This window comes from Culex quinquefasciatus, chromosome 2, assembly GCF_015732765.1.
Source record: "Culex quinquefasciatus strain JHB chromosome 2, VPISU_Cqui_1.0_pri_paternal, whole genome shotgun sequence".
Taxonomy (NCBI): domain Eukaryota; kingdom Metazoa; phylum Arthropoda; class Insecta; order Diptera; family Culicidae; genus Culex; species Culex quinquefasciatus.
In genome coordinates, this window is record NC_051862.1 from 36,242,522 (window position 1) to 36,267,431 (window position 24,910).

At 36.2% G+C, this 24,910-nt stretch overlaps 1 protein-coding gene across 1 annotated transcript; it reads right to left on the reverse strand.

Annotated features, from left to right (window-relative positions):
* Nucleotides 1–740: 740 nt before the first annotated feature.
* On the reverse strand, nucleotides 741–24,682 carry LOC6049363 (bromodomain-containing protein 4B). Its single transcript, XM_038256516.1, has 4 exons — nucleotides 24,204–24,682; nucleotides 4,508–4,624; nucleotides 1,991–4,447; nucleotides 741–1,919 (listed from the first exon to the last, which is right to left on the reverse strand). The coding sequence occupies exons 1-4, from the start codon at nucleotides 24,216–24,218 to the stop codon at nucleotides 1,677–1,679; spliced, it is 2,832 nt and encodes a 943-aa protein (XP_038112444.1). The 5' UTR covers nucleotides 24,219–24,682; the 3' UTR covers nucleotides 741–1,676.
* Between the last annotated feature and the right edge of the window lie 228 nt (nucleotides 24,683–24,910).

Here is a 24,910-nt window from a genome sequence, read left to right on the forward strand (position 1 = left end):
TGGGTCAATTTTGAGGGCACATTCAGATTCAGCGGGCAGAATTACATGGAAAAACATATATTTGGACAATTTTCGAAATTCGTTAGGGTGGTCCCATAAGGTTTTCCCTTGAAAATTAGACTTTTTCAAATGAAGATATCTCGAGTTTAAAGAAAAACACCCCTGAGATTTTTTCAGCGTTTGTAGTGCTGAATCTCCTCTTTCAAATTCAACCTAGTGCTTAAAATTTGGCTTGCGCCTTTTTGAGATATTTAAGTTTTAAATTTGCATCTTTTTTACCTTTAAATCGCTGTAACTTTTGACCCTTAAGTCCAAAATGTTTGTTTTTTAGAGCTCTAAAAGTGCCTTAAAAACCACTTTTCTCTAAAACTTAACCCTGAATTGCCACGTTAAAAAAACTGATTTTTGAAGGTTTGCTCAGATGCTTTCTATAAATTTGGTCGTAGAAGGCGTGGATTACGAGATAAAATTTTGGTGTCTTCGACAAAGTTGCTTGGATTGGCAAGCCCGTCAACTTTCTAGAAGACGAAAAAAATCCCAAAAGTATTCCTGTAAAGTTAGATTTCCAAAATCACCCTAATCGTGAACCACCCTAATTTTCAACCAAACCAAAAGTTGCTTCTTTCCATATGCAACAACTCTTCTGAAGACACCAAAGCTCCAAAACTTAACCATTTTTCGGAAAATCCATTTTCCACTTAATTTTGCGATCTGGACCACTGTGCAATGAATGAAACAACTTATTTTTAACAAAGTTTTTATTTTATTACAACATGTTCAACAGTTTTTGTTCGTTTCAATTCTTTTCGCTCATTATCCATTTATCAAAAAGGTACAACATCGGTTTGGTATGGGGTCGTTCCTTACAGGGTCTACATTGCTTTAACGGTATACGTTCGTAACTTTATGATTTAGTATGCTTCAAATAATACTTGGACGTTTCCTAACTACTACCCTAACTACTCTTCAATAGCACTTCACTTCCCTACAGATCCTTACACGCTAATGAATGGTCCGAAATGATTGCATTGAAGAATAAAAATAAAAAAACGCTCGAGATGAAGCTTCCCTCACGCTAACGAATTGCACAGGTCCCTTAATCACAAGAGTTGTGGATGAGTTTTTTTTTTCGTGGGTGACAGTGTCCAGGTGTAATCAGCACAGGTTAAGTCTGCGTAATGTACAGAGTTTTAGTGTAGTGAGTACAGAACACGTGTCTTACGAGTATTTAAATAAAATAAAATTAAATAACAGGCTTGCACTTAGTGGCTACTCGAAAACAACAAGATCAACAACAATACTCTCTAGTGTTTCCGGTATGATTAACAGTAACAACAATACGGTAAGATTTAATAAAACTGGGGGCCCACCCTAGCTGCGAAGCGTTTTGGGTGCGACGATCCGCGAAAGCTTCTAGCGTGTCCGGTACGTGTGCTTGCGCGAGAGCTTTTCTCTAGAGAAGTTGAAAAAGATCGATGAAATCCCTCTGGCGGTGACTAGCTAAAACTCTCTCGCGTACTTGCTTGCTATTTTTTTCTAGGTTATGCGCTCGCGATCACTTCGTACAAACTAGGGGGCGGGGGTGGTTGAGAACGCTCGTTTCCTATGTACACCACAGGGGTAGGAGGCAGGAGATTTTCTTCAACGAAAATGTGGTATGATGAATCCCGCTCCCTTCACTTGCTGGAGGACGACGACGACGACGATTCGGACGAGGAGCCGTGGACGCTCTCGTAGCTGACCTCCGCGTGGAAGCCCTTCTCGTCGGCGTGGTAGCGCACGTTCTGGACGCGACCGTCCGGGAGGAGGATGTGGTACTCGCCCCGCGTCACTCCGTTGTCACGGTTTTGGATGTGGCCAAAGTCGTTGCCGGTGTGGAAGTCACGCACGCGGTACCCGAAGGCGTAACCCTCGCCGTCCTGAAAGAGAGAAAAGGTTTAGGTGGTTCGCGATCGGTTTTGAAATACTTCCTGAAGACGCCACTACTCACGTCATAATCCTCACTGTGCTCGTCATCATCGTGGTGATGATGGTGGTCGGAATGCGGGTGGTCAAAGTGGTGTCCGTGGTACTTGTGGTGTGCCGCGTGCTCGTGTTCGTCCTCCTCGTGTTCCTCGTAGTGTTTGACGTGGTGTTGATGCTGGTGTTGCTTGTAGTTGACCTGCCTCGTTTGGTACTGTACGCTGATTGGTTCGACGATCGTTTCCGGGGTGCTGTGAACTTCTTGGAGGTAGCTGGCGGATTCCTGGTTGCTGATATCGCCTGACGATTCGTAGCTGTGCTCTGACTCTGCGGTCGGTGGGACCGGAGTCGAGGATGAGCTGATGATGTAGGTGGCGTGCGTTGGGGTGGCGATCGTGGGTCCGATCAGGTCCGAATCTGCGATATCCGACACGACCTCCTTGATCGGGGTGTAGTCCTTGGTCATGGGGACCTTGAGCTGCGGGTTCATCTGGACCGTGTGGTAGAGGGTGCTTGGGCTGCTGTTGTCTTCGTACAAGATCTTTGGTCCGTTTTCGATTTGGACGCTGCGATATCCGGGCATCTTCTTCGCTGGGGGTGGAGTTGGAGTGGAGGATTCACCGGGGAAGAGAATTGGCGCGGTATTGTCCTGGGGTCGAACTCGAGTCTTAAGTTTTTGGAGGGGCTGCTGGTTACCGATCGGGATTGGCATCCCCAGCAGGTCGTTGAGTCCCTTGAGTTGGATCGTTGGTCGTTTGCCGATCAACGCCGACAGAGCAGCGATGCTACTTCCGGTTTTTTCGTAGCTCTCCGAAGAATGGGATGCCTCCGTCGGGTTTGGATGTTCAACAACGTGGTTGTCGTCGTAGTACGAGGATTCCGACTGTTCCTTCGAGTCCGGAACAACGATCTTCAGGTTGGCGAATGATTTTGGCGATTCTTTGGGTTGTTCGTAGCGCAGCTCAACGGGACCGTACGGATTGTTGTAATCCTTGGAGTCGCTTTCCGAGGAACTTCCGGTGCCGGTGGGCTCCTTGTCGTACGAGATCGAGATCGTCGGTTGAACGGTGATCTTCGTGCGGGACTCCTTCATGCGGACTGGAATCTCCTTGATCACGTACTTAATCTTTGGCTTTTCCTGGTGGTATTCCTTGGAGGATTCGGGAATTTCATAAGAGTTTTCATGGGAATGTTCGAAGCTCTGAGATTGTTCATAACTCTGGGACAGTTCCTTCATCTTGTAACTCTCCATGGTTGGTTTGTAGGTGTGTACGTACTGTGGACTGACCACCAGTGGCGGGTAGGTTGCCTTCTGCTGAAGTCGCTTCGATCGGTTCAGATTTGAAACAGGCCACCACGCTCCCGGGCTGGACTTTTCCGGCTTGATGTTCTCACTCGAATCCTGACTGGACATCGGTTTGCTCGGAACGAATCCGGTTTCGATTGGTGGGCTCGGTGCAAACTTGGACTCCTTAGGACTGCTTGGGAAGCTTGGCTTAGCGCTGGTCGTCGAACTGAACGGTTTCTTGGTCTTTGGTTTCTTATCTCCAAAGTAGTACTTTGGTGGCGAGCGTGGAGGTTCCTCCGAGATCTTACCGTTCATACGCTCGTTCTCCTGAATTGCGATATCAATCGCCTTCTGTACCCCAAGTGGCAAATCATCATAATTTGCTAGCTTCTTCTTTCCCCCACGAACCTTCACCCGTCTCGACTCCTCAATGTTCAGGTCCGAGTCATCGCTCTGATTCTCGCGCTTCTCCTTCTTCCTCTCGCGCTTTCTCGGTTCCGGTCGCTCCACAATCTCATCAAAAACCGAACCCCGCTTGAAGTTGTCCGAAGTCATAAATGGCATCCTCAGGTTCGGATTCTCCTCAATCAGCTGCTTGTTGAACAGTCCACTATCCCGATCGGCAGTCTTCGCGTCCTGCAGCTGGAAAGAAACCACATCCCGACCCTCGTTATTGCCCGGATCCGCCGATCGCTTCCTTCTCTGATGAATCGCTCCCTGTTCTTCCTGCGGACTCTGCGTAATCGCGTCCTTCGCCTCAAACCACAGAATCTCCCGCGGAACCGGCTCCAACCGTTTCGGAACCCGTTCAACTCCCAACTCACGCTTAACCCTGCGCTTGTTCTTGCTCGACGATTCCACCTTGGGATGAATCATGGCGTCCTCCAGCGTAAACTTGAACACCTCCCGCGGAACAATGTTGACCTGCTTGGGCTTCCTCAGCTGCTGCTGCTGTCCCCTCGCTTTCTTGGCTGGCGGCGGTGGTGGCGGGTGGGCCAACGCGTCCAGCCGTTTCGTTCGCACCGAGGCAATCCGCTTGAGATTCTCCATCCGGATGCGGTCGTTTTGGGTTTCCTCGAAGCTCTGGTAGCGCTCGTTGGCCGCCGGGCTGGCCCAGGCGTAGGACGACGCGGACATCACCATGCCTTGCGGTTCCGCCATCTGGCGGTTCCGTTTCGTCAGATAGGCGTGCATGCCCTATAATAAAACGGTAATCATTAGTTTCAACCCTAACAGCAATTACTCAAAATCACTCACATTCTGATTTTCCGGAGTCGTCAGGTAGGCAACGGCCGGTCGTCCCAGCTCGAACACATCCTCAAAGACTGCGGCCGGCGATCGTGTTCCTAATACTACCGGTAGTAGTAGAAGAAGCTGCAACAATAAAAAAAACTCGTTAATGAATTGAATAATTATTTGTTTTGACGCAACAAAAAAAATCGCAACGCGATTTAATTACAGGGTTCGTCGCTTGTTTGCTCAGCGCCGCGCGTTGAAGTCTCCCATCTCGGGAAGTGTATCAAACGAGCGTTTCAGTGTATGAATCGAAAAAAAAGAAGTGGCACGTGTGAAAAATCTCAAAAAGCATCGATCCGCAATTAAACGCGTGGCTGTTTACCACTGATTTTGTTTTCGGCCGGCTTTTCGGCGTCAGTCGGGTACGTGTGTTCGATTCAAATCGGAAGTGTCATTCAGTGAGTCAGTTGGTCAAGACAGAGTGCAGTCGGAGGAAGTGCAAGCGAAGGTCGAATTTCTTTGTTTTTGATGGATCGATAGCTGGATGATAGGCTTTTTGGCAGCGAGCGATCTTTGATTGATTGGCACTTTTTTGCGAAGATCAATGTCAGTTCCGGAGTGGATGGTTCGAGTTTGGGAGGAAAAAGGAAAGAGCGTGAATTGCAAGTTTTTGTTTTGAGGAGATTTTGACAAGGCATGTGCGAATGTACGAAGTGATGAAGATTTTGTTCAATTTCTGATGCACTTTTTATGCTACCGGCTTGTTCCAGGCATGATTATGCAAAATCGTTTTTGAAATTTTATGTCAGATAATCGAATTGCGAGATACTAAATAATTAATCATTTTCTTATTTAATTTTATTTCGATATTATTAGATTCTGCGAATTTCCTTCACGACAAAGCACAATCGAAACTTCGTACTATCGAGGCTAGGAATAACAGAGGGCGGGGGTTAACTTACCCCTGCTTAAAAAAAAAATGTTCCAGGTTTGTTTGGGGGTCATTCACAAATACTGTAATTAAAATTTCCCATGCGAGTGCCGCCCCTTTTGTCCGAGTCTGGTACCGCCAGAGATTATGATTGAAAAAGTGGCATTACAACGGAAAAGTGATACAGTCCAGTCTCGATTATCTTAAAGCTTTGGAAAAATTTTACTTCGGATAATCAATTTCCCAAACAAGTTTTTTTTGTAATCTTATTTTGAACTGTCGAGCTTAAGTATGACCCATAAATTTATTGACGGTACACGGAGAAAAAAGAGTTCCCAAAATCGTGAACAAGTGTTCATGAAAATTGGAACCTCGAACAAAGTGTTTAAATCCCATGGTACGATTTTGAAAAACGTACCATGAAATTTGAACACTTTGTTCGGAGATCCCATTTTCATGAACGTATGTTCACGATTTTTGGATCTCTTTTTTCTCCGTGTACCAGGCAAAGATGCCATAAACACAGATTTGTCTATGTTTCACAGATATTTGAGCTGTTGCCAGAATTTTTTTTGAGTAGCACAGATTAAAAAAAACATCATTAAATTTATATTTTGAAAAAATATTGATCCTTTCACTGTAACTTGGATTTTGCCCGCAGTATTCTCTCGCACTTTTGACAACAAGAATTCACAAAACTAGGCAACCGCTCGTTGTTTATTTACATTTCCAGTCGCAGTTTCCATCAAAATGGACTTTCGCACTACAAAATTGCGAGTGACAGCTGGAAAACAAGCGATTAACCTCGGCTCGCTTTGATTATTTTTTGAGGAAATCCAAAACTTCCCAAGCCAGTCTGACAAGTCGCAATAGTGCGATCAGTAGCAATAATTTAGTGCGAAGTCCAAGTTAGTGGGAATTGCGCAATATCATCCAAAACTTATTTCGTTATCTTAATATGCTTAAAAACGCAATTTTTGAAGGAATTCTATGACTATACATTGATATATTTGGCACGCGTATGACAACATTTTGGATTACGGAATTTAAGAATGATCCCAGGACAAATTGCCCCCCCCCCCGCCGCACCCCCTCTTTCCTGGTACCACTAGTACATAAATTACCTTAAAATTATATTTTTTTAATCCAAATGGGGGCCAATGACGGTGATGAAATATTGAAGAAAAAAAATGGATTTCGATAAGCTAATCAACCATTCAAGCTTTACTAAAATGGGGTTGCAGAACTCGAATTTGATGTTAAAGGTAAGAAAGTAAAATAATACGAGAAAAATGTTTTATTTCCCGTTCCAGAAACGTTGAAGCAAGGCTTTAGTATGAGTTTTTTTTTTTGCGTGGAAATTTAAATATTTTCTATAGCTGCGTTTCATTTAAATTAGTCTTGGTAGATTACTTCAGTATTTTAACTTGTATCAGGAATCCAAATGGTTTATTATTTCAAAAAATATTTGAAATTAAAAAAAAATGAAAAGACTTGTCTTGATTAATTTATTTCTGATCATCTTCGCTCGTTACTTGAAATATTTTGCACTTATATAATTATTTAGTTGTAAAGGTAATTTGAAATAAAATTTAAGGCAAACTTAAAAAATCATATCTAGGAATTCTGTTAACGAAAATCCACCATTTTTGGATAAAATGATTTTTTTTTCTAAAAAATAAAAAAATATATTTTCAATTTTAAACAATTTGGTCCCATGACCTTCAAAACAGCATTTTAAGGTTTCATGTGACCATTTCAAATAGCATCCTAGATTTTTGAAACAACAATTTATGTTTCTCGAGAAGTCCAACCTGTCGAATTGCGTCACGGCGCAAAGTTATGATTTAATTGTTTTGAATGGTTTTTTTTTTACGATAATCGACGAAATGCTGCGTAGGTCACCCTGATGGCCAAACAGGGGGTCTTATTGTTGAAGCCAGAAACTTCCAAAACAGATTTGGACTTGATCGGGGAACAATTTTTTTCGAATCGTGCAGTCAGAAAATATTGTGTTCATGGATGATTGGATTTGTTGTATTCTTTTTGTTTAGATACTTTTATTTTTTTAAGGAAATCATATGCTCAGTACCAGCCAGGATTTAAATATTCTTCTTGAATCAAAACTTTAATTGAGGCAGTTGTAATTCTAGAAATTAAAAAAATAGTAATAAAAATGCAATACAGCATTGACCATTGTTAAGGTAATATGCAAAATTGCCCTTGCTCCCAATTTTCAACATTGTTTACAATCCGTTTTCATTGAAATCGCTCACCATAATGCCTTCCGTACGCCGCCCCAGCAGTCATTTTCAACCTTAATTATGTGATCCAACGTAAACGAGACGCGACAGTTTCAACTTGTTCCTTGCGGATCTACCGGAGTGGTGGCCAACAGCGGAATTGATTAGCCTTAACAAGTTGTGGGTACTACACATCCACCACTGTGGCGAAAAAGCAGCCCCAAGTCCATCATCGAGACTTCGCCCCTGGTGCGCTCCGCCAGGCCAATGATCCTCCTTCCCAGCATGGTCGATTACGAAATCGTCGTCGTCGTCTGCCGCTGCTGCTGCTCTGCTCCAAATCAGGAAGCATGACAATCTCCAATTAAGCCATCTTTCTCTCCATTTTTGTAACCAAACTCACCCCCCGAGGGGTAGGAGGTAAGGTTGTGGCTGTGGTGCACCCTCTCGTTCGAAGCCACCAAACGGGCTTGCATATATGTTGTATTATGCATAATTGGATGCGATTAGTTCTTCTCGGTTAGGTTTTCCTACCATGCTATAGCCTTGCCCTGTAGATATACAAACAACCCGCCCCGGCTCGAGGTGTTACTATATTATTTTGATAGTAATCTTCGAACTCGATTCGACCGAAACACGAAACTGTTTCATCAGCCTTTGGACTCAACACGGTCGTAAACCGTATTTGTAGTTTATTGCATTGATGAATGGCAGCCACCTTTTAATAATCGCTTGAGGCTTAAGCGAAATTATTAGTTGAAAGACCGATTTTCAGGGAGGAAATGTGTTTTTTTCCTATCACTAATTGACCCATTTGGCTTCGGGGTCAGCTATTAAGTGATACTATTTCTTACTATGATTTATTTATGCAAATTAGCATAAATAAATAATAGTAATTTTTGTATCAAAAATTTTACATGTTGCTTTGATATCAACTTAAAACTAGATATTTTTCCAAATCCAAAGCGTCGGCAATATTAAACATTATTATATGCAAAAATAGGCATTTAATCAAAAAAGATTGAAAAGATTTGTGTGTCATGTTTTATCTACTTTCATAATTTTGGATCCTCTGCATTTTTAGTTTTATTTTCTATGAAATGTGATTTTTTTTTGTTTTTAATAATTGAATCAACAAATAATAAATAAAAATTATGTTTTGTTTCTTTACTTTAAAAAATATCTCCACTTTAAAGCAGTGCACAAGCCACAATAAAAGTTCAAAGGGTTCTTCTTATAGAAAATTTGCTGAACATTTAAAAAAAATCGTTTCAAAAATCTGGTCAAATCATCACATTTTCAAAATACTTCTTCGTGAAATTTGATTGAAGATTGATCCATCACCATGCAAATTGTGCCTTACACAGGTAAAAAACTGAAACAGTTGCTTTTCTCTATTCATTTTGACGATTTTTCCCATGGGTAATTCTCTACCAACTCACACGAAATCGAGAAAAGTTGCCCCGACCCCTCTTCGATTTGCGTGAAACTTTGTCCTAAGGGGTAACTTTTGTCCCTGATCACGAATCCGAGGTCCGTTTTTTGATATCTCGTGACGGAGGGGTGGTACGACCCCTTCCATTTTTGAACATGCGAAAAAAGAGGTGTTTTTCAATAATTTGCAGCCTGAAACGGTGATGAGATAGAAATTTGGTGTCAAAGGGACTTTTATGTAAAATTAGACGCCCGATTTGATGGCGTACTCAGAATTCGAAAAACGTATTTTTCATCGAAAAAACACTAAAAACGTTTTAAAATTCTCCCATTTTCTGTTACTCGACTGTAAAAATTTTGGAACATGTCATTTTATGGGAAATTTAATGTACTTTTCGAATCTACATTGACCCAGAAGGGTCATTTTTCATTAGAACAAAATTTTCATTTTAAAATTTCGTGTTTTTCTAACTTTGCAGGGTTATTTTTAGAGTGTAACAATGTTCTACAAAGTTGTAGAGCAGACAATTACAAAAAATTTGATATATAGACATAAGGGGTTTGCTTATAAACATCACGAGTTATCGCGATTATACGAAAAAAAGTTTTGAAAAAGTTGGTCGTCACCGATCATGGCCGTTCATGGTCACCCGCGACAGACACGGACGACGAAACAAAGAGAAACGCAAAAAGTAACTTTTTCAAAATTTTTTTTCGTAAAATCGCGATAACTCGTGATGTTTATAAGCAAACCCCTTATGTCTATATATCAAAATTTTTGTAATTGTCTGCTCTACAACTTTGTAGAACATTGTAACACTCTAAAAAAAAACCCTGCGAAGTTAGAAAAAACACGAAATTCTAAAATGAAAAATTTTGTTCTAAATGAAAAAATGACCCTTCTGGGTCAATGTAGATTCGAAAAGTACATTAAATTTCCCATATAATGACATGTTCCAAAATTTTTTACAGTCGAGTAACAGAAAATGGGAGATTTTTTAAAACGTTTTTAGTGTTTTTTTCGATGAAAAATACGTTTTTTCGGAATTCTGAGTACGCCATCAAATCGGGCGTCTAATTTTACATAAAAGTCCCTTTGACACCAAATTTCTATCTCATCACCGTTACAGGCTGCAAATTATTGAAAACACCTCTTTTTCGCATGTTCAAAATGGAAGGGGTCGTACCGCCCCTCCGTCACGAGATATCAAAAAACAGACCTCGGATTCGTGATCAGGGACAAAAGTTACCCCTTAGGACAAAGTTTCACGCAAATCGAAGAGGGGTCGGGGCAACTGCTGTGTGAGTTGGCGGAGAATTACCCCCATACAAACTTCAAGGGCTCAGAGGGAGGGTTCCCATGGTCAGAATCAGCTCAAATTCCAAATTAAGCCTATTGATGGGTCAATCTTAGATTTAAAGTGGTAGCCCCGATGAAGCTCGGATTTGGACCACCATAATGAACATAAAGGGTTTGCTTGTAATCATCACGAGTTATCAGAATTTCACGAAGAAGTATTTTGAAAATGTGATGATTCAACCAGATTTTGAAAAGATTTTTTTTTTCAAAAAGTTTAGCAAATTTTCATAAGAAAGATCCTACAACATTGGTACAATTTGAAAAATAACCCTGCAAAGTTATAAAAAATACAAGTATTTTTTTTCTTTTAAATGTGAAAACTCTTGGTTATTGAGGGAAAAGTACATTAAATTTACCATAAAATGACATATCTCTCGATTTTTGACAATTGAGTATGGGGGAATGCCAACGATTTGAAAACAATTGTTTGACTTTTTTGATAAAAAAATGTTTTTTAGGAATTTTGAGTACAACATCAATTTGGGCAATTTCATCACGGCTTCAAGCTAAAAATCATTTTGAAAACATGTAAAAAAAAAAGTAAATCTTTCCCAGTTCCTGAGGGGAACACCCTTGAAGAGTATCGGGGCCGGCATTTACAAAGCGGATTCAGTGGCAGTTTCATTCTCAACTTAATGTTAACATGTTAAGGTTAATGTTAACATTCCATAGGTCGCCTCCCTAAGGTGTCGTGATAAGGTCCAGTTTGTGACGATACACTACCTTCCCTTTACTAAGCAATCTATTCCTGAAGGGAAAAGATCACCAGTTGTGTTGGTCCGAGCCGGGATTTGAACCCCGATCTACCGCTTACGAGGCGGAAGCGTTACCACTGGGCTACGTGACTCGGTGAAAACATGTCTTAGTAAAAATCCAGAAAAATGAAAGGCAACATCACAAGATATCAAAAAATGAACCATGGATTTGTGATGTGTGTGTGTGCAACCAACCAAACGGGACCACACGGTCGCTTCTTACAAATTGAGTTGTTTCCATGTATTTTTCGATTTTAACATTCTATACATGCAAATAACTCGCATAGGCATTTGGATGGTGTTAGCTGTGACCCATTTACACGCTGGCTAGCCGAGCGCTAGGTACACAGCAAAAAATCCGATGGTAAAATCGCATGCAAAAGCATGCACATCACCTTCGTCAAAATAAACACTTAATATTACTCACTGCATGTACATTTTTTGCAAACACAAAAAAAATTGGAACCGACGGGATTCAAACCCAGCACCAACAGTAAGGACTGGCGCCTTAGCCCACTCGGCCATCAGACCGATGAAAAACTGTAAGGATAAACGCATATGTGAGCTTGACATTTCGGTCAAGTAGGTTTCCCATACTGATAGGCTACATATTTCAGGGTGTAAAATCACATAAAATTGCATAAAATAATGCAATATTTATTTTACACCCAGGCCTTTTACAGGCAGCTGGATTACAACTTTTTTAGCTGTGTACCTCAGATTGAATCGACAAGCCCCGCCCTGAAGAACGTTTGCATCAATCGGATTCAAACGTTATTAAGAACTTTCGAACCCTTGTCAAATGGACAAAGACCCAGCACGTATTTAGCTGGTAGTAATAGTATTCCTAATTTCAGCCATAGCTCACTAATCCGTGATGGCGTATTGGTTAGCGTGTTTGCTTACCAATCCAAAGACTGGGGATCGAATCCCATCTCGAACGACTTTTGATTTTTCGTTCATATTCAGTATTTCATATATTTCTAAGTCTTAAACTTTGTCGTTGGGAGCAGACGGGCATATGGATTCGTGATCATAGTCCAAAATTACTCCTTGAACAAAGTGTCAAGCAAATCGAAGGGTCGGGGCAACCGTTGTGTGAGTTGGCGGAGAATGACCCTTATATATTTGGTACAAGTTTGAAAGACAATAGGTCGACAGAACAAAACAAAAAGTGAATCCTTAGATTTAATTCATATGCAAGTCGCATTACCCTTGAAAAAGCAGATTGTACATGGTTTTTTTTATAGAAATTACTAAATCTTTTACCTAAATTTTCAAAGATTTAAGAGAATTGTTATTTTTATCCTTCTTTTAGTAAATAAACAACAGTAAACAGTTCTGGGAATGATTGTGAAGAATGTGATAAAAAAGTGCAAGGTTTTTGCTTTTGCTGTTCACGGCTTGGCAAACGATTTGCTTTTAATCCTAGGAGCAATTTGCAAATTGAATCTGTGTCAGGTGATTTTCAAAAGCCACTCACAAACCCATACTGTTAATTTTCAATAACTACACTCAAAAGAGATGTCACAACTCTTTGCGGCACTTAGTTTTCAAATACGTCTCGTCCATCGCAACAACTAAAGTCCACTTAAAGAAAGTACCTGTAATCGGCTTTTGCCAACATAATGATGGTTCTTTTGACCAACTCAACGCCTGGTCAGTGTGGAGCGATTGGCACTCAATGAAGACGCCGCCAGTAAAGTGGTGATGAATAAAACAAAAACAAAAACCCATCCAAGCCGACAAAAAGCCAATAAAAATAACAATTGAATTAAAGTTTAAGGTGAACATTGCTCTCTGGCTCAGCTCAGCGCGCAGAGAAACAGAAGAGAAGAAGAAGCGAGCCAAAACAAAAGCAAAAAACATGCTTCGAAAAAGCATGAAACACGCGGCTGAGAGAGACTATGCAAAGAGCGCGAAAGCATCGTTCAGTATGTTGTAATACTAATAAAAGTCTAGATAAAAATACCTTGTGCAAGCGCGTGCGGGAGAAAAAAAACCGAGCTTGCACGCGGAATTATGATGAGGTTCGGTGAGTGGCACCTAAACGGGGCCAGATTGAAAAATCATGGGAATCGATCTGGGCGGCTAGGTATCGCAGAATCTGTATAACGAAAAGTGGAGCGAATTTTAATTAGGGGTTGAATTTTTTCTACCGATATTTTCTGACTTTTTAAGAAAACTTCTAAAGCAAAATGGAAAATCTTAAAATTCAAAAAGAATATATGTTTTCTGATAAAATTTACTATCAGTTTCTAAAAAAAGGATAAAAAGTCAAATGACAATTATTGAAAGTGACAACTTTCAAAATAGAAAAAAGCTTACTTAAATAATACTTAAAAATACAAGAAATTAAACATAGAATAACAGAAGACAAGATTTTAGTAAGACGTACAAAATGACCTTCTGAACCCTGAAAAAATTGGAAAAAGACCAAAAAATTAAGGCCAGTTGAGGGTTAACTGGATTCACGGCGGAAAGCGTGAAGCTTTTCATCCATCTTTCTCTCTCTTTAAATAAAACGTGTAAATAGTTGGCATAGACGACTTAAGGCGCCATGCCCAAGCTCTTTGCTCTTTCTCCAGCTCACACGCTTCTCAAGTGCAACTTTTGCAATGTCGTTTCAGAAACGACGAAAAGTACTTGCGAAGCAAGTTTCAGAGGGTGGAATACAAACCCGACGATTACCGGTTGTGCTTTTTTTTTTGTAGTGGTAAGACTTCGGACTGTGAACCGAGTAAAGAGAGGGATGAGGAGCGTGATTTTGTAATACCTGGTGAACTGGATGTAAGGTGCTGTGGAAAACTTACAGGAGCGCTTCAAGAGCCTTTTTTAGTGTACGGTGCAAATGTCCGGTTTTAAAGTTCATTCAGCTTTGCAATCAATGAAAAACAAGTGATTGGGAAGTTTAACCCAACATAGAAAAAAAAAATGGAGATTATATTCATCAGGGAACGATAACAGATTTTGTGTCAAAAAAAAAATGTGTAATATTACATGAGGAACTGGAGAATTTTCATCAGTTTCTGATGAATTTTCAACAGGTTCACTTTTTTACACATTTTTTAAGTAAAATTACTCAAAACCCAAATTTTCAACCTTCCAAAATTAAACTTTTTTTGCTGTGGACTGTTTCGAAAAGGTAATGCAATCTAAAAAAGAAAAGCAGTATTTATAAGTTGTTTTTAACCTTTGTAGTTAGAAATTGATTTACTAAACCAAATAAAAAATTCAAAACATGAACAGAATCATGGTTAAATAGCCACGCCCATAAACAAAGTTAACTTTAGAGTAAAAAATGATTGTAATATTCATTAGGAAATTGTGTTTGATTTTGTGTAAAAAAGTGTGTAATATTACATCAGAAAATGATAAATTATCATCAGTTTATTGTGAATTATCATCAGGTTCACATTTTTACACATTTTTAAGGTAATATTACTCAACCAACCAAATTTTCTAAATTAGAAAATTTCTTCTTTTTTTTGCTATGTTTTGGAAATTGTAAAATATAAAAATATGACCGTTTTTGGCGTAAATCAAAACTACACTAAAAACATTTTTTTTGGCATTAAGTGCAGTAAAGTCAGGCGCCTGATATGGCGGTTGTGTAATATGATGAATATTTATTCATTTGGGCTATATTGAGACTATATGCAATCAAGTCTGGATTTTAAATGAAAAACAAGATGTCATAAAATCAGTCAATTTGTGGGCTTTTCAGGGCATGTTATCAATTTCCACATATTATTGTCATTTGAAATCAATTGAAGGATATTTTAGGATTTTGAAATCATTTTGATAGCCTGAATGACCTTGACACAGTTCTGATTTTTTTGGTACGAAGCCCTAGAGTCAATCGCTGCATATTCAGAGGTTTTGATGAGAACCAGGGGAATTTTCTTATATTCTGTTTTGAGTCCTTTAAATTAAATCACACTGCCTTGGCGAGATTCCTACTCGAAATTAAGTGTACGAAGGCTTGATTGCTGATGCAATTGAGCAATTCCAGCCCAAAACAGGAATTTTTAGGTACTTTTTTCTCGACCCTCTCCGATTTCAATGAAACTTTGTAGACATGTTATCCTAGGCATATATAAGCCATGTTTGTGTTTATGGAGCCAGTAACACTCGATAATGATATTTTAGAAGGGCGTACGTGTTTTCAATATTTTTGTGTTTCGTAATTCAAATATTGCTGTATCTTGAAGCCGTTGCATCGTATCAAAAAGTGGTCAAAGACAAACTTGTAGGAAATTTGACGGGCTTTCCGAAAAAAATACACTGAAAGAAAAAAACACGCCACTTTTATGAGATTTTTTGATTTTTAAGTTTAAAAGTCAAATTTGAAAGTGAGCCCACGATTTTTTTTCGCTCAAATTTTTTGTGAAAATAGCCTAAGATGTTACAAAAAGACTCACGAAAAATGCAGGATGGAGCAACTCACCTAAAAAAATACAAAAATCATTTACTGAAACTGTTTTTTTGAAAAGTGCTCTAAACGTTCAAATTTTCAAAAGGGAATCGATTCTCCAGACAATTTTACATAAAAGTCTCCATATTGACCATTGTCCTAAGTCCAATCCTTGTGAAGTTACAACGGTTTTAAAAATAAAAATGTTGAAAAAATTAGTTTTTTGATGGTTTTTGGCAATTTCTATAGGACGGACTTGATTTTTCAGTTTCGAAAATATTTTTACCGAAAAGCTCGTCCAATTTCCCATAAGTTTGTCTTTGACCACATTTCAATTGGATGTATGGGCTTACAGATATAAGCCAACAAGGCGTGATCTGACAAATCTCGTCAAGAAAAATGCCATCGGGACCGTCTGGGATCGAACCCAAGCCGACTGGTTGGGAGGCAACCACGCTTACGCCTACACCACGGGTCCCAGCTGGTTCTATATTTTTTATGAGGGGACCGAGTGAAGTTTTTGCTTCTGTTTAACACTCCTCCGTCCAAGGCGGAAAAAAAGTTGGAACGCTAACTTCAACTCGCTGGTTCTCAGCCAAAACTCAACCAATCTGGATGATTCCTTTTTCCAGAGATTTGTACGGATCTCCAGATGAGCCTAGAACTTTGCAGATCTCGATTTGATCAATCCTCTAATAACTACGACTAAATTAGTCGGAGCAACTTTTTTTCCGCGTGTATTTCCGAAAAGCGACGCAAGCGGGAACATTTTTGCTACGCTGCAAAAACACAATAACTTTGCTAAAATGTTAGCAAAACCCATAAAATTATACATCAAAATTTCCGTTATGATCTCAGGATTATGATGAGCTTCTCAAATTTCCATTAGTTTCACAAAAAAATTCACAAAACTACGTAAAACTACAGAAAAAATAAAAATGCCTCATTTTATGACTAGAACTTTATGGTAAAATCATTGATTTCATTGATTTTTATATGAAAATGTTTCAAATGATCTAAATTATATGTTTCAGAATCATTTTGAGTGTGTTTTTTCCTGAATACTAAAAAAATTACCAAAACTACGTAAAATACAGAAAATTTGATACATTCCTTTAGAACTTTATTTGCTTCATGATAAAATCATTGATTTATTTTATGAAAATGTTTCAAATGATCTAAATTACAAGTTTCCGAATTATTCTGAGTGTGATTCTTACTGAGTACTACAAAATTTTAACAATACTACGTAAAATACATAAAATTTGATACTTTCCTTTAGAACTTTATTTGCTTCATGATAAAATCATTGATTTAGATTATGAAAATGTTTCAAATGATCTGAATTACAAGTTTCCGAATTATTCTGAGTGTGATTCTTCCTGAGTACTACAATTTTTTTTCCAAAACTACGTAAAATACAGAAAATTTGATACATTCCTTTAGAACTTTATTTGCTTCATGATAAAATCATTGATTTATTTTATAAAAATGTTTCAAATGATCTAAATTACAAGTTTCCGAATTATTCTGAGTGTGATTCTTCCTGAATACTAAAAAATTCTACCAAAACTACGTAAAATACAGAAAATTTGATACATTCCTTTAGAACTTTATTTGCTTCATGATAAAATCATTGATTTATTTTATGAAAATGTTTCAAATGATCTAAATTACAAGTTTCCGAATTATTCTGAGTGTGATTCTTACTGAGTACTACAAAATTTTAGCAATACTACGTAAAATACATAAAATTTGATACATTCCTTTAGAACTTTATTTGCTTCATGATAAAATCATTGATTTATTTTATAAAAATGTTTCAAATGATCTAAATTACAAGTTTCCGAATTATTCTGAGTGTGATTCTTCCTGAATACTAAAAAATTCTACCAAAACTACGTAAAATACAGAAAATTTGATACATTCCTTTAGAACTTTATTTGCTTCATGATAAAATCATTGATTTATTTTATGAAAATGTTTCAAATGATCTAAATTACAAGTTTCCGAATTATTCTGAGTGTGATTCTTACTGAGTACTACAAAATTTTAGCAATACTACGTAAAATACATAAAATTTGATACATTCCTTTAGAACTTTATTTGCTTCATGATAAAATCATTGATTTATTTTATAAAAATGTTTCAAATGATCTAAATTACAAGTTTCCGAATTATTCTGAGTGTGATTCTTCCTGAATACTAAAAAATTCTACCAAAACTACGTAAAATACAGAAAATTTGATACATTCCTTTAGAACTTTATTTGCTTCATGATAAAATCATTGATTTATTTTATGAAAATGTTTCAAATGATCTAAATTACAAGTTTCCGAATTATTCTGAGTGTGATTCTTCCTGAGTACTACAAAAATTTTCCAAAACTACGTAAAATACAGAAAATTTGATACATTCCTTTAGAACTTTATTTGCTTCATGATAAAATCATTGATTTATTTTATGAAAATGTTTCAAATGATCTAAATTACAAGTTTCCGAATTATTCTGAGTGTGATTCTTACTGAGTACTAAAAAATTTTAGCAATACTACGTAAAATACATAAAATTTGATACATTCCTTTAGAGCTTTATTTGCTTCATGATAAAATCATTGATTTATTTTATAAAAATGTTTCAAATGATCTAAATTACAAGTTTCCGAATTATTCTGAGTGTGATTCTTCCTGAGTACTAAAAAATTCTACCAAAACTACGTAAAATACAGAAAATTTGATACATTCCTTTAGAACTTTATTTGCTTCATGATAAAATCATTGATTTATTTTATGAAAATGTTTCAAATGATCTAAATTACAAGTTTCCGAATTATTCTGAGTGTGATTCTTCCTGAGTACTACAATTTTTTTCCAAAACTACGTAAAATACAGAAAATTTGATACATTCCTTTAGAACTTTATTTGCTTCATGATAAAATCATTGATTTATTTTATAAAAATGTTTCAAATGATCTAAATTACAAGTTTCCGAATTATTCTGAGTGTGATTCTTACTGAGTACTACAAAATTTTAGCAATACTACATAAAATTTGATACATTCCTTTAGAACTTTATTTGCTTCATGATAAAATCATTGATTTATTTTATGAAAATGTTTCAAATGATCTAAATTACAAGTTTCCGAATTATTCTGAGTGTGATTCTTCCTGAGTACTACCAAATTTTTCCAAAACTACGTAAAATACAGAAAATTTGATACATTCCTTTAGAACTTTATTTGCTTCATGATAAAATCATTGATTTATTTTATGAAAATGTTTCAAATGATCTAAATTACAAGTTTCCGAATTATTCTGAGTGTGATTCTTCCTGAGTACTACAAAATTTTTCCAAAACTACGTAAAATACAGAAAATTTGATACATTCCTTTAGAACTTTATTTGCTTCATGATAAAATCATTGATTTATTTTATGAAAATGTTTCAAATAATCTAAATTACAAGTTTCCGAATTATTCTGAGTGTGATTCTTACTGAGTACTAAAAAATTCTATCAAAACTACGTAAAATACAGAAAATTTGATACTTTCCTTTAGAACTTTATTTGCTTCATGATAAAATCATTGATTTAGTTTATGAAAATGTTTCAAATGATCTTAATTACAAGTTTCCGAATTATTCTAAGTGTGATTCTTCCTGAGTATTTTACCAAAACTACGTAAAATACAGAAAATTTGATACATTCCTTTAGAACTTTATTTGCTTCATGATAAAATCATTGATTTATTTTATAAAAATGTTTCAAATGATCTAAATTACAAGTTTCCGAATTATTCTGAGTGTGATTCATCCTGAATACTAAAAAATTCTACCAAAACTACGTAAAATACAGAAAATTTGATACATTCCTTTAGAACTTTATTTGCTTGATGATAAAATCATTGATTTATTTTATGAAAATGTTTCAAATGATCCAAATTATAAGTTTCCGAATCATTCTGAGTGTGTTTCTTCCTGAATACTACAAAATTTCACCAAAACTACGTTAAGTACAGAAAATTTCACAGTTCTGTAAAAAAATCATCTGATGTAGGAAAATTTGATAAATTTTTTTATGAAAATCTTTCAAAACTCCCATGAGCAAGTCACTGAGATTTCGGTCATTTTATTTTTTGTTTTTTTTAATACGGCTGAAACTATTTTGGTGCCTTCGGTATGCCCAAAGAAGCCATTTTGCATCATTAGTTCGTTCATATAATTTTTCATACAAATTTGTCAGCTGCCATAGAAAAATGATATTTGAAAATTCAAAAATCTGTATCATTTGATGAAATTTTTTGATTGGTTTGGTGTCTTCGGCAAAGTTGTAGGTATGGAAATAGACTACACTGAAAAAAAGTAATACACGGTAAACAAAAATTTGGTGATTTTCAATTTCACTTTTTGTCACTAAAACTTGATTTGCAAAAGACACTATTTTTATTTTTTTTATTTTCTGATATGTTTTAGAGGACTTCAAATGCCAACTTTTCAGAAATTTACAGAATGGGCAAAAAAAATCTTTGACCGTGTTATAAATTTGGAATCATAATAGATTAAAAAAAAATCGAAACATTCGTCGAAAAAATGTTTCAATTTCATTTATCGATGTAAAATCGAATTTTCAATCTAAATGTATGTTAGTGATTTTTTTATATAGTGCACCGTTTTCAAGTTATAGTCATTTTTAGGTAACTTTTTTGAAAATAGTCGCAGTTGTTCATTTTTAAAATAAGTGCCCATATTTTTGAAAAGCTGAGAAAATTTTCTATATTTTTGAACTTTGTTGATACGACCCTTAGTTGCTGAGATATTGCCATTCAAAGGTTAAAAAACAGGAAAATTCATGTTTTCTAAGTCTCACCCAAACAACCCACCATTTTCTAATGTCGATATCTCATCAACTAATGGTCTGATTTACAATGTTGGAATATGAAACATTTATGAAATTTTTCGATCTTTTCGAAAAAAGTATTTTCAAAAATTTAAAATCAAGACTAACATTTCAAAAGGGTATAATATTGAATGTTAGGCCCTTTTAAAAGTATTTTCAGCTTTTCAAAAATATGTTTTTCAAAGGTGGGCAAACATGGGCACTTATTTAAAAAAATGAATAACTGCGACTTTTTTCAAAAAAGTTACCTAAAAATAGCTTGACTTGAAAACTTGCACTTTATAAAAAAAAATCACTGTAGCTCTTTTCGATTGCAAATTCGATTTTACATCGAAAAATGAAGATGAAAGTTTTTTGCGAACAATATTTCGATTTGTTGAAAAAATCTGTATTGATTCAAAAAATCATAGCTCGGTCAAAGATGTTTTGTCCATTCTGGAAATTTCTGAAAAGTTGGCATTTGATATATTTGATAAAAATAGTGTTTTTTTTGCAAATCAAGTTTTAGTGACAAAAAGTGAAATTAAAAATCACCAATTTTTTTTTACCGTGTATCATTTTTTTCAGTGTAGTCCATATTCCTATAACTTTGCCGAAGACACCAAATCGATCAAAAAATTCCTTCCAAAGATACAGATTTTTTAATTTTCACATTTCACATATCATTTTTATATGGACAGCTGCCAAATTTGTATGGAAAATTAAATGATCGAATCAATGCTGCAAAATTTCTTCTTTGGGCATACCGAAGACACCAAAATAGTTTCAGCCGGATTAAAAATACAAAAAATAAAATTAAAGAAAAAAGACTGATTCTGTAGAGAACTGCTCCCATACAATAAGCTTCCAGAACAATGCTCTACATTCTAATACCAACATAAAATTATAAAAATTATAAAACTTTCTGTATTTTACGAAGTTTTGGTAATTTATTTTTAGTATTCAGGAAGAAACGCACTGAGAATGATTCAGGAACTTATAATTTAGATCATTTGAAAAAGCATCATGAAATAAATCAATGATTTTACTATGAAGCAAATAAAGTTCTAAAGGAAAGTATCAAATTTTCTGTATTTTACGTAGTTTTGGTAAAATTTTGTAGTACTGCGTAAGAATCAAACTCAGAATAATTCGGAAACTTGTAATTTAGATTATTTGAAACATTTTCATAAAATAAATCAATGATTTTACCATGAAGCAAATAAAGTTCTAAACGAATGTATCAAATTTTCTGTATTTTACGTAGTTTTGGTAGAATTTTTTATTATTCAGGAAGAATCACACTCAGAATAATTCGGAAACTTGTAATTTAGATTATTTGAAACATTTTCATAAAATAAATCAATGATTTTACCATGAAGCAAATAAAGTTCTAAGGGAAAGTATCAAATTTTCTGTATTTTACGTAGTTTTGGGAGAATTTTTTAGTATTCAGGAAGAATCACACTCAGAATAATTCGGAAACTTACAATTTAGATCATTTGAAAAAGCATCATGAAATAAATCAATGATTTTATCATGAAGCAAATAAAGTTCTAAAGGAATGTATCAAATTTTCTGTATTTTACGTAGTTTTGGGAGAATTTTTTAGTATTCAGGAAGAATCACACTTAGAATAATTCGGAAATTTGTAATTTAGATCATTTGAAACATTTTCATAAACTAAATCAATGATTTTATCATGAAGCAAATAAAGTTCTAAACGAATGCATCAAATTTTCTATATTTTACGTAGTTTTGGTAAAATTTTGTAGTACTCAGTAAGAATCACACTCAGAATAATTCGGAAACTTGTAATTTAGATCATTTGAAACATTTTCATAAAATAAATCAATGATTTTATCATGAAGCAAATAAAGTTCTAAAGGAATGTATCAAATTTTCTGTATTTTACGTAGTTTTGGTATAATTTTGTAGTATTCAGGAAAAAACACACTCAGAATGATTCTGAAACATATAATTTAGATCATTTGAAACATTTTCATAAAAAAATCAATGAAATCAATGATTTTACCATAAAGTTCTAGTCATAAAATGAGGCATTTTTATTTTTTCTGTAGTTTTACGTAGTTTTATGATTTTTTTTGTGAAACTAATGGAAATTTGAGAAGCTCATCATAATCCTGAGATCATAACGGAAATTTTGATATATAATTTTATGGGTTTTGCTAACATTTTAGCAAAGTTATTGTGTTTTTGCAGCGTAGCAAAAATGTTCCCGCTTGAGTCGCTTTTCGGAAATACACGCGGAAAAAAAGTTGCTCCGACTAATTTAGTCGTAGTTATTAGAGGATTGATCAAATCGAGATCTGCAAAGTTCTAGGTTCATCTGGAGATCCGTACAAATCTCTGGAAAAAGGAATCATCCAGATTGGTTGAGTTTTGGCTGAGAACCAGCGAGTTGAAGTTAGCGTTCCAACTTTTTTTCCGCCTTGGTCGTTCGTGTAAGTACGGGATGCCTTGGACGGAGGAGTGTTAAGTTATTTGAAATCAAATATTTTTTATGTTTTGTTGTTGTCATATATTATATCGTTACCAAAAAAAAAGAGATATCAAAAGATTCGGTGTACCTGACTCTACATATTTGATATCCACAATCAAACATAATTTCTGAGTTACATAAAATTTCTCATGAAAAAAATATCCGTTTGTGAGCAGTTATACTTTTTTTTGTGTACCTACTATTTGGTTCGAATGGACCCTTAATTCTCAACTACGAAGTAAAAATGATAAAATTCTGCTCATATTGTGACATGACATCTTCAGAAAAAAGTTGGTGATTTTGTTAACTCATTTCTATTTTTAAGAATCATTAACCGTTATGAAAAATAATCTCTTGTCAAAAAATATTTCATAAAATTTTCCAGGAATGATATAAAGGGACCATCATGTAATTCTTTGAGGTACCAAAGATTGACTCATCAGCACATATTGACGATTGCTTACATAATTTTAAAAGCGTGTTTGTGTGAAATGAAGTAATCAAAACAATGATTGTTCGGAAGCAGGACTAAACGCTTATTCTGAGCCTAGGAATCGCTAAAGATAGTCTTTTTGAAAATTTTGTTGATGAAAATATCTTTTTAAAATATTGAACGCTTAAAAAACAAAAAACCAAACTGGATGTGATTGTGACTGAAGAATCAGCAAAAAGGCAAAAAACGTCAACAAATAAAAAAAGTAGAACGATGTTTGTCGGGTTAGGCTTGTTGAATAATAAATAATTATTTCATTAGCTTTGAACTATAAAAAAAGCAAGAATTGAAAGAACATTTTATCACCCTGTTAACCTAGATCATTTACCTTAGGCCAGGTCCAAAAGAAATGTTCACAAAATTACCCGAGCGAGGCAACATCTTCAAAATGAATTTGTTTTTCTTTTCTTTTCAATTTGGCAACAGCACTCCCCTGATTACCACTCAAAAGCGCTCGTTTTGCTCGCCAAAAAAAGGTTGCTCCGAACGCAACAAGCTGCATAACCTCAACATTCCCACCGATGATGCTCATCGCCAATCTTCTTTATCTTTGCTCTGTTTTTATCTCCCCAAACCAACATCGTTCATTCATTCATTCAGCAGCGCGTAAACGCAACTTTATGAAATTGATTTATCTTCCTCTCGATAGCACACCAAGTCTGACCTGGTGGCCTTTTGCCCCTTCAGAGCACTAATAATCCCCACTTACACAGCACTTCCTCATCTCTGAACCGTGGCGTTGGTAACTCTCTCTGGCTGCTGATGATCCGATGATCCAGTTTTGTAATCCGAAGGTTCAGTGAAGATCACAAGGGGATTAACCCCCTTTGTTCCGGGGTAGTCCTTCTGTGCTTAGATTGAAATCACTTTCTGAGAACTTTATTCACTGTCACACCTTCTAGTCCGGAACTGGGGAGTCCCTTAAACACGAGAGGTAAACCGGAAAGAACCTTCACCCTTTCACCATGAACTGCGTGGGCTATCTTCCGCACCGGTGGTGTATCTTCACTGAAAATTTTGCACAAAACCAACGTCTTTTTGCTGTTGTTGTTGTCGGTTCCCAGAGAGTCTGCGAGCTTCTGAGAAAGCTCCAACTGCTTAATGCTTTTTTTTTAAGGTAGAGATGAGTCAAGAGCGAGCGAGCGCGCACCAAACCAAAGACCGAAGCGAGAAACGCGTCCGTTCACGACGTCGACCAAAACGATACTGAGTTTAAAAGAAAGAAATGTTTACTATAAAATCTATCGCGAAAAAGTGCCACCAATCGAGCGCGCGATGGGACGGTGGACGAGCGAATTTGCAGGCAGGAGAGTTCAAGGAGAAAGAGAAGAGCTTTTCTCGGCTTGTGGGGCTTGCAAGGGGAGCGCGAGGGGTGATGCATATGATGATGCACTCGAGGCGTAAACACGTGCACTG